The following is a 16,793-nucleotide window of genomic DNA, read 5'->3' on the forward strand; positions in this document are numbered from 1 at the left end:
GGAGAATAGCCCAAGATGGTTGAGTTGCAAAAATATTTGCTCTCTGATCTAGAATACTAGAGTAACCTTTGTTACAAATTCCCATATAATTGTTCCATGTCCGAATTGGACCTGCCACATTGTCTGTTCCCCACATCACTGATTGAATCAAGCTGGACCTCAGCAATTCCTCCTCCCCACTCCCATCATTTACTCCAGCCATTTTTCAGGGTATACTATGATGAACAAGAGGAATGTCACAATATCTAAATAGAAAACAAAGGATTTAATAAATCACTAAAGAACGTCCTTTCTTCCAAAATCCCAAAGGTCCTTTGTCTTCAAAGGAGATTTGTTCTGCACATAGAAACCTCATTTATACATATTTAATTGTGATCTCATTCTCTATAAAAGAAAATGTTTCATTGGCTCAGATTCTCTTTTGACGTTTCTATCCCACTTTATTAACATTCTTGGTTCCTGCTTTTCAGCCCTTAGGGGTGTCCAAACCAGAAAAGTGCTTGTAGTTAATAGTGTGTATATTAGGGGTGGAGGAGGGGATTTGTGAGGGGGGGGTGGACTGGGGGAGAAATGAAATGCTGCATTTTTACAGGAAAAATAAAATTTCCAAGAAGGGTAGTTCAAATGTATTGCCAAAATTGTCTTTTGGTCTTTGATTCGATGTATAGAACTGTACACAATTATGTAGTACAGTATGCATATAAAACTGATGTCATGGCAACCAGCTTTGCCAAATTCATTGTATGCTGCTGCTGACTGAGATACTGGCGCCATCTCAAAGAAATCCACATGTGCTAATATGCGCTAGGAATTTTTGAAATTTTTATAGTGCCTTTCGGGGAAAACATCCCTTCCAGTAAAGTGATACTTCATCATTACTCAATGATATTTTGAAAAAAAATTCTTCTAAAAAGTGAGAATTTTTCTCTATTTGAGGAAGTGTGCAACAGTATGAAACAAATATTTTATTCTATAAGGAAGTCAGATAAATGTGGATTTGACCTAAAAGCAGAAGTCTCAAGACAAAAGTGTTTTCTTTATACTTCTAATACTGCCACTCATTTTTTTTCATGTATTTATTACAATGTAGTTTATGAGACGCCTATACTGAGGTTTCTTTTATGCCCAATAGGTGGCAATACTCCTTTAAACTGAAACCCTGTGCCAAAAAAGAAAGAAAAAAATTATTTTGAGTTTTCCAGTACAACCTAGAAATCAAGACTTCACGATGAATCTTCAATGTGGTCTCTCTCTCCTTCTCTATTTCTTTTTTTCTTTCTCTTTCTCTATCACCCTATCTCTTTTTTTATCCCTTATGAAAATATTCAAAGAATTCCAGCAGAAGGAATCTTAGAAGCCACTGAATCCTACCCACACCAGAACATGAATCTTCACTGAGGAGTAGTCAGTCATCTAGACTTTTGCTTTTGCTCCAGTGAGGAGGAACTTTTCATGACTTCTTGAGGTGTTTCATCCCTATACTCAACAGTTCTCATTTTGTGTTTTGTGATATTAAGGCTTTTATTTGTCTCTGAGCTTTGTGTTCTTCATTTTGTCCTTTGGCACCAGACCCAATAAGTCTCATCTCCCTTCCACATAATCCTGCTTCAGAAACTTAATTGCAATTATGTCCCTTCTCCACGACAAACATCTCCAATTCCTTCAACTGATCTTGCTATGACATGGATCCCACTCTGGTTGCCTTTCTCTAGATGTTTTCCACTCTTCTCTTAACTATAATTCATGATACTGAAAGCAATGAATCACAGTGTTCATTCATATTGGACTTGTAGTCCACTAAAACCCCCAGATCTTTTTCTAGCAAAATACTCTCTAGCCATGATTTACCCATCTTGAACTTGTAAAGCTGGAAAAGCTAGGCAAACATTACCTACACAATTTCTCTGATCTACCAGTTTAGTAGCTAGTAGCAATATAATTAAAATTCATTCTATAAGGTCCAATTCAGGAATCAAACTCCTTATAAGAACTCTTTTTTATTCCTTAGTTGAAAGCAGATGTTTCTTGTTGGACTTCATAGTATTTTGAATCTTTCCTAAATGCTAAAATTGTAATTTTTATAAAAGTTATTTGTGCTCACAGTTGACCTCTTCTAGTAAACTGGTTTTTAAAATGCAGTGAGCAGGGGGCAGCTAGGTAGGTGGCTCAGTGGATGGAGAACTAGGCCTAGAGTCAGAAGGTCCTGAGTTCAAATATGACTTCAGACACTTCCTAGCTGTGAGACCCTGGGTGAGTTGTTTAATCCCAAATACCTAGCCCTTGCCATTCTTCTGCTTTGGGATCTGTGCTTATTATCCATTCTAAGACAAGGTAAGGATTTTTAAAAGAGAAAAATGGAAAGATAGGTTAGAGATAAACTGTGGAATGCCAGGGAAAAGGTTTGGATTTAATTCTATAGCATGAGGAGCTATTGGATTTTTGAGGAAAGGGCTCCTGGGACCTGTTATACATTAAGAAGATTGTTTTAGTGGCTATGGGGCAGAGGCAAAGGTGGTAGAAAATCACTTGAGATATTTTTACCATAATCCAGATTTGAGGTAATTAGTGTCTATTTGGGTGCCTTAATCCCTTGCCTCTACCCTGGACTGGGTTCTGTTCTCACCTCCCCTAAATAAGTAAATGGTTTAGAGGCAACTTTAAGCTTTCATTTCTAGCACTGATGACTCTAAAACTGATTATCCTAATGAGTACATTCCAACTGCACCATAGTAAACCATGCACAGTATGGGATTCCATGGTTAAGTATAACTCTTAGCAAAGCACATGTTTTTGACTAAGCAATGATCTCATCTACCAACATGCCAGGAAACAACATTTTACTGTATTAACCTCAAAACAGACAGGAGCTGGGTACATGTATAAATGGGCCAGAGTACTACACTCTCATAAACAAAGAACTTCCCTTCTCAATATCTTATCACAATGCATAGTGAAAATCACCCAATTAAAAGTAATATGAATGTCAGCAGCCCCAAGATCTCTAATTCTGCTCCCACTTTATTACAAAACCTTGGTGGCCAAATGATGCTAAGTAGGTGGAATGGGAAGCTTTAGCCTACAGAAAAGATGACCAGGGTAAGGGGAGGGAGGCTGCTAGCCTTCCTCAAGTATTTAAAGGCGTTCAATATGGAAGTCAGATTACACTTGCTTCTACTGGGTCCCAGAGCTCAAAGAAAGGCACAGTGGTTGGAAGTTATGCAATTTTGAGTTCAAGATAAGGAAAAACTTTTTCTTTACTATTTGGGATTTTTTTTCCCCAAAAATGGAATGGACTGCCTTAGTGAGTAGATGGCAAGAGTTCTTGATCTCTGGAGGTTTACTGGCAGAATCTAAAAGACGTTTTGCTTTGGATATTACAGAGGGGACTGACCCTTCACCCAGGGGTTGGAAAAGATAACTCTTGAAATCCTTTACAATTCTTAGTTTCTGTGGTTCTGCCAAAAATTGCTTTCATTTCTCTGGCATTGTGTCCATCTGAGAACTAAATACTATCTTGTCTGCCACCTACATAATAAGGGCATAAAATGAAAATAAACATTTTCTAAATTAAGAAAACATTTTGAGTTCACTAACTAATAGGAGAGTGTGAGAGAATACAGAGTAAGTATCCAGTTATATGCATATGTTTATTTGAATATTTCATATAAAGAGAAAGAGAGAGCAAGGGATAGGGGGTAGAGAAAATGATAGGAGAGAAAAAGAGAAAAAGACAAAGGAAGGGAAGGCAAAGCAAAGGAAAAGAAAGAGGCATAATACTATAATCTTACCATAGATATATAAATAATTTCCATTTAGAAATTATTATAGTACTTTGAACAAAAAACAAATTACTTACCTGGCCTCTAGGAAGTCATTTAAATTCTCTGGTCTATAATTTCCTCACCTATAACATGAAGGTCTAGATGATATATAATCTCCCTCTCTAACTCTTTGTCTTGTCAGTAGAATAATCTCACCCCATAACACCTCTTGCTCTACCTCTATGAGGAATAACCGAATCAATATCATTACTGCTTCTAGAAAGGGCTGACACTAATGCCCTCCATCCATATGTGGCTCCATCCATAATCCTTGCTAATGTCCTAAAACAAAGGTACCTTCCTAGTCACCACTCTCCTAGTTGTGCTGTATCCATCCACTAGAATAAAGTCTCTTTGAGGCCAGGTAAAGTCTCACTTTTTCATTTATATCTCATGAGCCCAAGTACCTAGCACATAGCAGACCCTTTATTAATGTTTGTTGGTTGATTTTAAAGATATATCTAGATATCTAAGTCCTTTGATTTTTCAAGAGGAAAAAAAAAATAGGAGGATACTCTGGATCCCGACATCTTTTTCTCAGATCATAGGTTTTAGAAATGGAAGAATCTTTAAAGATTATATAGTCCAACCTGCCTTTTGAGGATTTTGTTGGAGAAAGCGAAGCCCAAGGAAATTACTTGCCAAAATAACACAGGTAGTAAAGGAGCGGAGACAATATTAAAATTGGGTCTTGTGGTTAAAAATCCAATGCTTTTTCCTCCAGGTGATACTATCTTTTAATTTAGTATTATGCCCAAGTATCAATAATAAACTCCTACTTGCTTGTTGTCTTCAGAAAGTTTCTATTAAAAATGACATTGTTGTACAATTATTTTTTTTTGTTAATCTAAGAAAAATCAGTCATCTTGGGGTTTGTAGGAGTCATTCCACAAGGGAAATAAATCACTTATGCTTCCTGGGTCTCAATGTCTTCATTTATCAGTCAGTTAATTAGCATTTATTAAGTACCTACTATGTGCCAGACTTCACCTAAGCACTTGGGGAGAAGGATGGAGGGGATTCAAAGAAAGGCAAAAAAAAAAAACCAGGACCTGCTCTCAAGGAGCTTCAAGTCTGAAAGGGAAGACAACATTCAGATAACCATGATCTATACAAGATAAATTGGATAATCAGCAATGGAAAGGCATTAGGATTAAGGAAGATGAAGAAAGGTTTATTGCAAAAAGAGGTACTTGAAGGCAGCCAGGAATGTCAGGATGTAGAAATGAGGAGGGAGAGCATTGCAGACTTAGAGCACAGTCAGAGAAGAAGCTAGGCTTTGAGATGCACAAGGTCCAGAAAAGAGGTCAAAGTCACTGTATAGCAGGATGGATGCATGAAGAAACGTATAAGGTATAAGAAGACTGAAAAGGTAGGAAGGGATCAATTTATCAAGAGTTTAAAAAGTCAAACAGAGGAATTTATATGTGATCCTGAAGATAATAGAGAACTATAGTGATTTATGGATCTACTGCCTAGTTCAATATGATCATGTGGATGAATTGATTTGTGTTTCAGGACAATCAATTTAATAGTTACATGGAGAAGGGTTTGGGACAGTCCTGAGGCAAGGAGACCTAACAGGAGGCTTAAAAAAAAATGTTATTTGGGAAACCAAAAGGATTGGATTGGGAAATCTCTTAAATTCCCTTCTGTGGGTAACATATGTGGTGACCAACCAAAATAAGAACAAAAAAAAAAGTTGGGAAAGGGCCTCCTTTCATTTGTCTGCATGTTTGCTCTGGTGGTATCGATCAGGGTTCTAAAAGAAGTAGCAAGTGTTCACTAAACACTTGGTAGTCATTCTATTGTGCTTTATAAATCAAGCCAGTCCTTAACCACTCATCATATTCTATCTAGAAACCCACCCAGGAAGCAAGGCCTACCTAGAAGAGGCATTTTGCTATTTCTGCTGCTGTTGCCTTTCTTCTTCCCTCCAGGGACCCACCAGTCTGGACCTCCAGACACAGAAGTTCATCCACTGTTTTGTTCTGACTGTTGGCGAGTGAGCACAAACTCACTTTAACCCACTCTATTTGGTCAGCCCCGGACCATGTTCCATATATCTTTTAGACATCTACCAGGACACTAAAGTTTAACTACTCCCCAACCCAATTCCCTACTCAGACATTTTCACTTCTTCCTCTTAAAACTACTGCCCTATGGCTCTCTTTACAATTCTAGTGATTTTGCAGGTTGATTTATCTGTAAAATAAAGGAATGAGAATCGATGGTCTCTGAGTTCCCTTCCAGATCCTTTATGTGGATTTTATTTTTAATAAAGTTTTCTTCCCTCTAAAGTCAATGGTTGTGGAAAGGTGACTACATATGATGGTCATGTCTAGGGGTGGCTAGATGTAACGGATTAGGTGAATTTGTAGTCACTCACCCATCAAGAAAACCATGCTTTAGACACATTGGATCTGTCTATTAGAATGTGAGTTTGCTAAGGGTAAGAATTGTCTCATTTGAGGCCTTCATTCAGTGTCTAGCATACTGCTTGGCACTAGGGGGTTCTTAATAATGCTTGATTCATTGATTCTAGACACATTTAAACATCAGGGACTTGGGATTGTTTTTCACACTTTTTTCACTGTGGAAACTCTGTCCACTGACAAAGAAACAAGTGATTATAACTAAGAGTAATAGAAAGTTGACTGATCCTCAGAAACATTAAGTGATTACTCTGGTCATATGGTTGGTAAGTATCAGAAAAAGAATTTGAATCTTGATCTTCCTGGGCTGCCACATTCAATCCACTATGTTCTTCTTTCCAAGATAACACACTATGGCTTGTGGACTAAGTGAATATGTTTCTACTTAATACTTTAACTTAATTCTTTAGGAAAAAACTGTGGAGGGTGTCTTCTATTCTTTCTGCCTATGGCTTATTTCTGATTAAATTTCAGTTTTCTATATAAGAGCTTCTTGGGCACATGATCATCCATTCTCCACATAAAACCAAAGCAATTCAATTACTTATTGATAAGCACTAGTTGATCTAGCAGGCATAATGAATACAGAGAGCTGGTCTTGGAATCAGGAAGATCTGAGTTTAAATCTTGCCTGTGAAATACAATGGCTAAATAACTCTAGGTCTTTTCTCTAAAGTAATTCTCTAAAACTATAAATTGCAGAGAAGAATCCCTAATCTGCATTGTTGGGTGGAGCTACCTCACTGAAAGCACCTTGTAGCAATGGAATTACAAGTCTGGTCAAAAATTAAAAAAAAAATAAATCCACTAGTATGAGACAGTTCCCATAACCTCATTACTGCTGATCCCATTAGGATGGTTATCAGCCGTGCAATGCTAAATAAAAAACTTGAACTATAAGGCTTTCCTCAGAGTACCTGGTGTCTAATCCCTGCCTTCTTCAGGCTTTGATCAATCATTATAAGGCATGCCAGTCCTGTAAAAAGGTCCAGTCATTGTCATCTGGCTTGACACTACTGTGTCTTCTTTTTGACTGCAAACTTGTTGAAAGCTGAGTTGTTTTTGTTTTTCTCTATATCACCAGGTCTTGGCATAGTGCCATGCTGTGCATATCATAGGCATTTTATAAATGCTTGTTGACTTTACTCATTAATACTTCAAAAGCACAATCTTCTCTAAATGGCATCTCCTAGATGACAGTTTCCAATTTATTGAAGTCTTAAAGATGATTAAGATTCTATTCTCTCCAACACAGCTCAGCAGCAAAAACTAGAAAGAGAAATCCCATTCAAAATCACCTTAGACAAAATAAAATACCTAGTAATCTACCTCCCAAGACAAACACAGGAACTATATGAACATAACTACAAAACACTCGCCACACAACTAAAACTAGACTTGAGCAATTGGAAAAACATTAACTGCTCATGGGTAGGACGAGCCAACATAATAAAAATGACCATCCTACCCAAACTTATTTATCTATTTAGTGCCATACCCATGGACATCCCAAAAAATTTCTTTACTGATTTGGAAAAAAACATAACAAAGTTCATTTGGAATAACAAAAGATCAAGGATATCCAGGGAAATAATGAAAAAAAAAACACAAATGAGGGGGGCCTTGCAGTCCCAGACCTCGAACTATATTACAAAGCAGCAGTCATCAAAACAATTTGGTACTGGCTAAGAGACAGAAAGGAGGATCAGTGGAATAGGCTGGGGGCAAGTGACCTCAGACAGACAGTATACGATAAACCCAAAGATCCCAGGTTTTGGGACAAAAATCCACTATTTGATAAAAACTGCTGGGAAAATTGGAAGACAGTGTGGGAGAGATTAGAAATAGATCAACACCTAACACCCTACACCAAGATAAATTCAAAATGGGTGAAAGACTTAAACATAAAGAAGGAAACCATAAGTAAATTGGGTAAACACAGAATAGTATACATGTCAGACCTTTAGGAGGGGAAAGACTTTAAAACCAAGCAAGACATAGAAAGAATCACAAAATGTAAAATAAATAATTTCTACTACATCAAATTAAAAGGCTTTTGTACAAACAAAACCAATGTAACTAAAATCAGAAGGAAAACAACAAATTGGGAAAAAAATCTTCATAAAAACCTCTGACAAAGGTTTAATTACTCAAATTGATAAAGAGCTAAATCAATTGTACAAAAAATCAAGCCATTCCCCAATTGATAAATGGGCAAGGGACATGGATAGGCAGTTCTCAGATAAAGAAATCAAAACCATTAATAAGCACATGAAGAAGTGTTCTAAATCTCTTATAATCAGAAAGATGCAAATCAAAACAACTCTGAGGTACCACCTCACACCTAGCAGATTGGCTAACATGACAGTTATGGAAAGTAATGAATGCTGGAGGGGATGTGGCAAAGTAGGGACATTAATTCATTGTTGGAGTTGTGAACTGATCCAGCCATTCTGGAGGGCAATTTGGAACTATGCACAAAGGGCAATAAAAGAATGTCTACCCTTTGATCCAGCCATAGCACTGCTGGGTCTGTACCCCAAAGAGATAATGGACAAAAAGACTTGCACAAAAATATTCATAGCTGCGCTCTTTGTGGTGGCCAAAAACTAGAAAACGAGGGGATGCCCATCAATTGGGGAATGGCTGAGCAAATTGTGGTATATGTTGGTGATGGAATACCATTGTGCAAAAAGGAATAATAAAGTGGAGGAATTCCATGGAGACTGGAACGACCTCCAGGAAGTAATGCAGAGCGAGAGGAGCAGAACCACGAGAACATTGTACACAGAGACAAACACACTGTGGTATAATCGAACGTAATGGACTTCTCCATTAGTGGCAGTGTAATGTCCCTGAACAATCTGCAGGGATCTAGGAGAAAAAACACTATCCATAAGCAAAGGACAAACTGAGGGAGTAGAAACACCGAGGAAAAGCAACTGCCTGACTACAATGGCTGAGGGGACATGACAGAGGAGAGACTCTAAACGAACACTCTAATGCAAATACTAACAACATGGCAATGGGTTTGAATCAAGAACACATGTGATACTCAGTGGAATCACGCATCGGCTATGGGGGATGGGAGGGAGGAAAAGAAAATTATCTTTGTTTTTAATGAATAATGCATGGAAATGATCAAATAAATACTATAAAATTTTAAAAAAAAGAAAAAAAGATTCTATTCTGGCATTAATTTTCATAGTTCATGTGGCATCCATCAAAAAGAATGACTTAAAATAATAGATTGACCAATGATAAGTTTACTACTCAAAACTGCTTTATCCAATATAAATGCTTAGAGATCAGAGACTCACAGGTCTAGAACTAGAAGGAGCCTCCAAAACTGACTATCCCAAACATTCAACTTTACAGATGAGAAAACTATAGCCCAGTATAAAAATAATGGCGAGTTAAAAAAATAAAATATTTATTGAAATATATATAAGAATAATAAAGGATTTCTAATTCTAAGGAATTCTAAATCCATTCAAATAAACTCCCTGGTTCCACATGGAACCAGTTCTCCTGTGATTCACAGGCTACACTAATCCTCCCTGATCTGACTAACCCAAATTTATACTATCTAAATAAAACTACCACTATTATTCTTATAAAATCTTTTTTTGACATAATTTTTATTTGGTCAACTTCAAACATTATTCCTTGGTTACAAAAATCATTTTCTATTCCTCCCTACCTTCCCACCACCCTTCCCATAGCTGACACGCAATTCCACTGGGTACTGCATATGTACTTGATCAGAACCCATTTCCATGTTGTTGGTATTTTCACTAGGTTGTTCATTTAGAGTCTATATCCCCAATCATATCCCTTTCGACCCATGTCATTAAGCAGTTGTTTTTCTTTGGTGTTTTTACTCCAACAGTTTTTCCTCTGAATGAGATAGTATTTTTTCTCCTATATCTCTCTGGGTTGTTCAGGATCAATGCATTACCACTAATGGAGGAGTCCATTATATTTGATTCTACCACAGTGTATCAGTCTCTGTGTACATTGTTCTCCTGGTTCTGCTCCTCTTGCTCTGTATCACTTCCTGGAGGTTGTTCAACTTCCCATGGAATTCCTCCACTTTATTATTCCTTTGAGTATTCCATCACCAAAATATACCACAATTTGTTCAGCCATTCTCCAATTGAAGGGCAGCCCCTCATTTTCCCATTTTTTTGCCACCACAAAGAGTGCAGCTATGAATATTCTTCTACAAGTTTTTTTTTTCCTTATTATCTCTTTGGGGTATAAACCCAGCAGTGCTATGGCTGGATCAAAGGGCAGATGGTCTTTTATCGCCCTTTGAGCATAGTTCCAAATTGCCCTCCAGAATGGTTGGATCAATTCACAACTCCACCAGCAATGAATTAATGTCCTCACTTTGCCACATCCCCTCCAGCATTCATTACTTTCCATAGCTGTCATTTTAGCCAGTCTGCTAGGTGTGAGGTGAGGTAATACCTCAGTTGTTTTGATTTGCATCTCTCTGATTATCAGAGATTTAGAAAACTTTTTTGTGTCCTTATTAATGGTTTTGATTTCTTTGACTGAAAAATGCCTATTCATTTTCTTGCCCATTTATCAAATGGAGAATAGCTTGATTTTTTTGTACAATTGATTTAGCTCTTTGTAAATTTGAGTAATTAGACATTTGTCAGAGGTTTTTGTTATGAAGATTGTTTCCCAGTTTGTTATTTCTCTTATGATTTGGTTACATTGGTTTTGTTTATACACAAATTTTTTAATTTGATGTAGTCAAAATTATTTTACATTTTGTAACTCTAAGTCTTGCTTGGTTTTAAAATCTTTCCCTTCCCAAAGGTCTGACATGTATACTATTTTGTGTTCACATAATTCACTTAAAGTTTCTACCTTTATGTTCAAGTTATTCACCCATTCTGAATTGATCTTGGTGTAGGGTATGAGGTGTTGATCCAAGCCTAATCTCTACCACACTGTCTTCCAATTTTCCCAGAAGTTTTTGTCGAATAGTGGATTTTTGTCCCAAAATCTGGGATCTATGGGCTTGTCATAGACTGTTTTGCTGAGGTTACTTATACCAAGTCTATTCCACTGATCCTCCTTTCTGTTTCTTAGCCAGTACCAAATTGTTTTGATGACCACTGCTTTATAATATAGTTTGAGTTCTGGTACTGCAAGGCCACCTTCCTTTCTATTTTTTTTTTCATTATTTCCCTGGGTATCCTTGATCCTTTGTTCTTCCAAATGAACTTTGTTATGGTTTTTTCTAATTCAATAAAAAAGTTTTTTGGAAGTTCCATGGGTATGGCACTAAATAGATAGATGAGTTTGGGTAGGATGGTCATTTTTATTATGTTAGCTCATCCTACCCATGAGCAGTTAATGTTTTTCCAATTAATCAGATCTAGTTTTAGTTGTGTGGAAAGTGTTTTGTAGTTGTGTTCATATAGTTCCTGTGTTTGTCTCAGCAGATAGATTCCTAGGTATTTTATATTGTCTAAGATGATTTTGAATGGAATTTCTTTTTCTAATTCCTGCTGCTGAGATGTGTTGGAGATATATAGAAATGCTGATGACTTATGTGGGTTTATTTTGTATCTTGCAACTTTGCTAAATTTGTTGATTATTTCCACTAACTTTTTAGTGGATTCTCTAGGATTCTTTAAGTAGAACATCATATCATCTGCAAAGAGCGCTAGCGTGGTCTCCTCATTGCCAATTTTAATACCTTCAATTTCTTTTTCTTCTCTAATTGCTACTGCTAGTGTTTCTAGTACAATGCTAAATAATAGAGGTGATAATGGGCATCCTTATTTCATTCCTGATCTTATTGGGAATGCATCTAGTTTATCCCCATCACAGATGATGTTGGCTGATGGTTTTAGATTGATACTGTTTATTATTTTTAGGAAAGACCCTTCTATTCCTATATTTTCTAGTGTTTTCAATAGGAAATGATGTTGTATTTTGTCAAAGGCTTTTTCTGCATCTATTAAGATAATCATGTGGTTTTTGTTGGTTTGCTTGTTGATATGGTCAATTATGTGGATGGTTTTCCTAATACTGAACCATCCTTGCATCTTGGTATAAATCCTACCTGATCATAGTGAATAACCCTCCTGATCACTTGCTGGAGTCTTTTTGCTAGTAATCTATTTAAGATTTTCGCATCTATGTTCATTAAGGAGATTGGTCTGTAGTTTTCTTTCTCTATTTTTGACCTGCCTGGCTTTGGAATCAGTACCAAATTTGTGTCATAAAAGGAATTTGGTAGAACTCTCTCTTTACTTATTATGTCAAATAGTTTGTATAGTATTGGGATTAGCTGTTCTTTGAATGCTTGATAGAATTAACTTGTAAATCCATCAGGCCCTAGGGATTTTTTCTTAGGGAGTTCTTTGATGGCCTGTTCAATTTCTTTTTCTGATATGGGATTATTTAAAAATTCTATTTCTTCTTCTATTAATCTATATTTTTTTAAAAATATTCATATCACCTAGATTGGCATATTTATTGCCATATAATTGGGCAAAATAGTTTTTTAATGATTGCCTTAATTTCCTCTTCATTGGAGGTGAGGTCCCCCTTTTCATCTATGATACAGTTAATTTGGTTTTATTCTTTCCTTTTTTTAATTAGATTGAACAGTACTTTGTCTATTTTATTTGTTTTTTTCAAAGTACCAGCTTCTAGTCTTATTTATTAGTTCAATAGTTCTATCACTTTCAATTTTATTAATTTCTCCCTTAATTTTTAAGATCTCTAATTTGGTTTTCTTCTTGGGGTTTTTAATTTATTCGCTTTCAAGTTTTTTAATTTGTATGTCCAATTCATTGATCTTTGCCCTCCCTAATTTGTTAATATATGAACTCAAGAATATAAATTTTCCCCTGAGTACTGCTTTGGCTGCATCCCATAAAGTTTGAAAGGATGTCTCATCATTGTCATTTTCTTCAATGAAATTATTAATTGTTTCTATGATTTGTTCTCTAACCAATTTTGGAGAATCATATTATTTAATTTCCAATTAATTTTTGATTTGGCACTCCATGTACCCTTATTGATCAGTATTTTTATTTCCTTGTGATCTGAAAAGGTTGCGTTTATTATTTCTGATTTTCTGCATTTGTATGCCATGTTTTTATGACCTAGTATATGGTCAATCTTTGTGAATGTACCATGTGTATTCCTTTTTGTCTCTATTTTTCTCCATATATGTATTAATTCTATGTTTTCTAAGATTTCGTTCACCTTTTTACCTCTTTCTTATTTATTTTTTTATTTGATTTATCTAAATTTGATAGTGGTAGGTTCAGGTCTCCCACTAGTATAGTTTTACTATCTATTTACTCCTTCAATTACACTAGTTTCTCCATTAGAAATTTGGGTGCTATACCATATCCTTATAAATCTTAACTTTGCCTTCAAATTATAAAATAGCAAAGGCTAGCTGGTCTAGTCTCAACAAGAATCAACAAAACCAAAGACCAGGTTTTTCTTTGGTCTTCTCAGAGTTCAATCAATCTATAAAAACTACAATAGATAGTCATTAATGTTTCCAAGTTGGGAAAGAAAAACACTGAGCTCCTTCAGGTCTTTCCCTCAGACAGAGAGAGAGACAAAGATGTTACCTCCTCCAGTCCTGAAAGAGAGTCTCTGAGAGCGTGTCTCTGTCAACTGTCACAGCCCAACTCCCAAAAGCCAGAGAGAGTAATTGACACAGATTGAAATTAACATGCTCTCTCAGCTCCGCTTAAACTCCAGGTCTTTTCTCAAGCCAGCACTCTACTTCTTATCTCTAAACTAATAAAACAATACTTATTTTCTAATATCATCCTTATACCAGGGAGTGAAATGATTTTCCCAAGGACATATATATGAGAGATAACTGAGGCAGAATTTGATTGCAAGCTTTCAGGCTCCAGAACCAGGATTCATTGCATTATCACTGATGAACCCAAAAATGTTATCATGAAACAATCTTCAACATCACTAGCAGATCTGGGCTTGGGCAGAGACCAGGGAAGTTTGGCTGACCCCAAAAGTCTGCTAACCATACTTTCATTTATTCAGCAGGTGTCACAGTAAGGAAAAATTATGAACTCCTGGAGTCATGGTTCTCCAAGTCAAATTCCATGAGAGCTCACTGCATGGCAAGAAAAATAGATCAATACACAAAACCTAACAACCCTATTGCTCCTCGGGGCCAGGTGGCTTGCTGCCAAATTGGCTGTCTGAAGATGGTGTACCTTCTGCCAATGTTTTACCAGGGTTCTGGCCTAAAGTCATGGGAAGAACTTTATATGGCATATGGTTTTGTTAGGAAACTGGGTCAGTGTTGGGTTAGATAGTTAAAGAGTAAATTTAATAGCATGTTTGATTCTGCAAAAGAAAAAAGAAAATAATCATTTGCTCTTATCCTTACCCAATTACGGCATGGTTAGCATTTACCTTGTAAATGATTAAATTTAAATGAACCCTTTCTCATTCTAAATTGGATTTCAAAAATCCTAGAATCTCTTCTTTGAATAAAGAGGCCATATAGCATAGTAGATAGAGTGGTTTTTAGCATATAAATGTTTATTTGTAAACAAATTATGTAACTCATCAGGAATGGGAAGTGAGGCTTTCTCTAGTAGTTTGAGAGTCCTGAATTTGAATCCTGACTCTGATATTTAAAAACCCTGTGCCTGGACAAAGCCACTTAAACTCTCTGAGTCTCAGCTTGCTCAACTATAAAAAGAGAAGAATAATTATTGTAACATACCTTGTAGCGGATGTTGTAAAACTCCAAAGAGATGATGCATGTAAAGCCCCTTGCATACCTTAAAGTACTATAGAAATATCACCTCTTAGTAATTATCATTATTAGTATTATTAATATTTCACAGTGGGAAAAGGACTGTTTAAATTCCAATTTTCTCACTTTTTGTGTGACTTTGCACAATTCATTTAACTTCCCAGAGCCCCACTTTCTTCCTCTATAAAATGATGGGGGTGGAGGGTTGAGCTAGATGACCTCTGAGGTTCCTTTCAGCTCTAGATTTAATATCCTAATATAGATCTAAATCATATTCTCCATAATGAATTGAAGGTGAAAAAGCAAACAAAAAAACACAAAAAAAAAATGAAAAGGACATGACAAACTCACATAAAAGAATCCCAATGGGCCTGAGATATAGGGCATTTTCAATCCAAGGAGAAACTTGACTTGTGAGGTCACAACATGAGTGGCAGCTCCAGTTGTCATTGCACTGATCACGGGTTCTGTTAGCAAGAATGTGGCACTGCCCAGATGCAGCACAAACATGGCGACCTAGGGAATCAAAGACAGGCATGCATCATCTGCAAGTCCATTCAAATGTAATGTTCTTCAGGGCCTAAAATGATCACTTAATTAGGAAGCACAAGGCCCTCCATGAGAAAGGGGAAGTTCCATTTAGGAACTAAAACCTCTCTTTGTCAGAAACGGACATTGATGCTGATGTGACAAAAAACATATTGTATCAAAGTATTTTATGCTTGCTCCTAAACTAAGATCCCAAGCCTTTTAAATGAGATTAGGTGCAAAAGGAAAGTACAGTTAAAGCTGTTAAATTTCCTGATTTTAAAATGGAATCAATCCAAACTTGTCCATATATGTAATGATAGTAATAAAGTATCTAAACGTCTATGTATTGTTAACAGCAATCAAACAATAAGGAAACTGACAACATTAATAATGATGAGCTTAATTCACTTCTTCCCATCTGGGTTTGAGTGTTCCCAGGCATGAAGGAAAAGGTTCTTCTGAGACCCTCCAAGGTTCTGAGACCCAAGCTCCAGCTGTTTTGGCTGTGTTCCCTCTAACAGCAGCTGAAAGAAGGCTCTTTCCTGCAGTTGATATTCTATGAGTAGAAATGCAAAGAGGGAGAAAGGAGGAAAGAGCCAGCTAAAGCCAACAAAGATTATGGAAGGATCACCATGGAATCAAAATTCTCTCTAGATCCCTCCCTCCCTGAAGATTCCCAGCATTACTCCTTAGTCAAATCTACACAAATTTATTAACACATATTTGTTAACAGGTGAAGCAGCAGTGCTTAGAGTCCTCCAAGACCTAGTGAGAATGGGAAGGACAAGGAATTCTTGTCTCCTCTGAATTGCTTGTCCAATGTGGGAAAGCACAGGATGACTCCCTACTTCTGCCAGAAAGACATTGTGCCTCACTGTATCAATACATATTTTTGTTGTTCAGTTAGTTCTGACTCTTTGGTCCTCTATTTGTGTGTTTCTTGGCAAAAATACTGGGGTGGAGTGTCATTTCCTTCTCCTGCTCATTTTACAGATGAAGAAACTGAGGCAAACAGGATTGAGTGACTAACCCAGGGTCACATAGCTGTCTGAAGTCAGAAATGAACTCAAGAAGATGAATGAATATAGAGAATTCCATTTTCTAAGAACTAGGAATAATCAAAAAAGTAGTTACAAATTCAGTTAACTATAATATCATTGATCTCACATCTTTCATCTTGTCTGAATATATATCAAGAATTTTATCAAA

At 36.4% G+C, this 16,793-nt stretch overlaps 1 protein-coding gene across 3 annotated transcripts in view; it reads right to left on the reverse strand.

The window, feature by feature from the left end:
* Window positions 1-16,793, reverse strand: part of SLC26A7 (solute carrier family 26 member 7) — a 203,150-nt gene that overhangs the window by 98,812 nt on the left and 87,545 nt on the right. For 2 of the 3 annotated variants that reach the window (XM_056823328.1, XM_056823330.1), the window contains one exon: window positions 15,405-15,569. In XM_056823328.1, coding sequence (XP_056679306.1) covers window positions 15,405-15,569 — 165 coding nt within the window. Of the gene's footprint in view, window positions 1-15,404; window positions 15,570-15,964; window positions 16,115-16,793 lie in introns of those variants that run through there. The other variant, XM_007488092.3, reaches the window with a different exon arrangement.

This window comes from Monodelphis domestica, chromosome 3 (assembly GCF_027887165.1).
Source record: "Monodelphis domestica isolate mMonDom1 chromosome 3, mMonDom1.pri, whole genome shotgun sequence".
Classification (NCBI taxonomy): Eukaryota; Metazoa; Chordata; class Mammalia; order Didelphimorphia; family Didelphidae; genus Monodelphis; species Monodelphis domestica.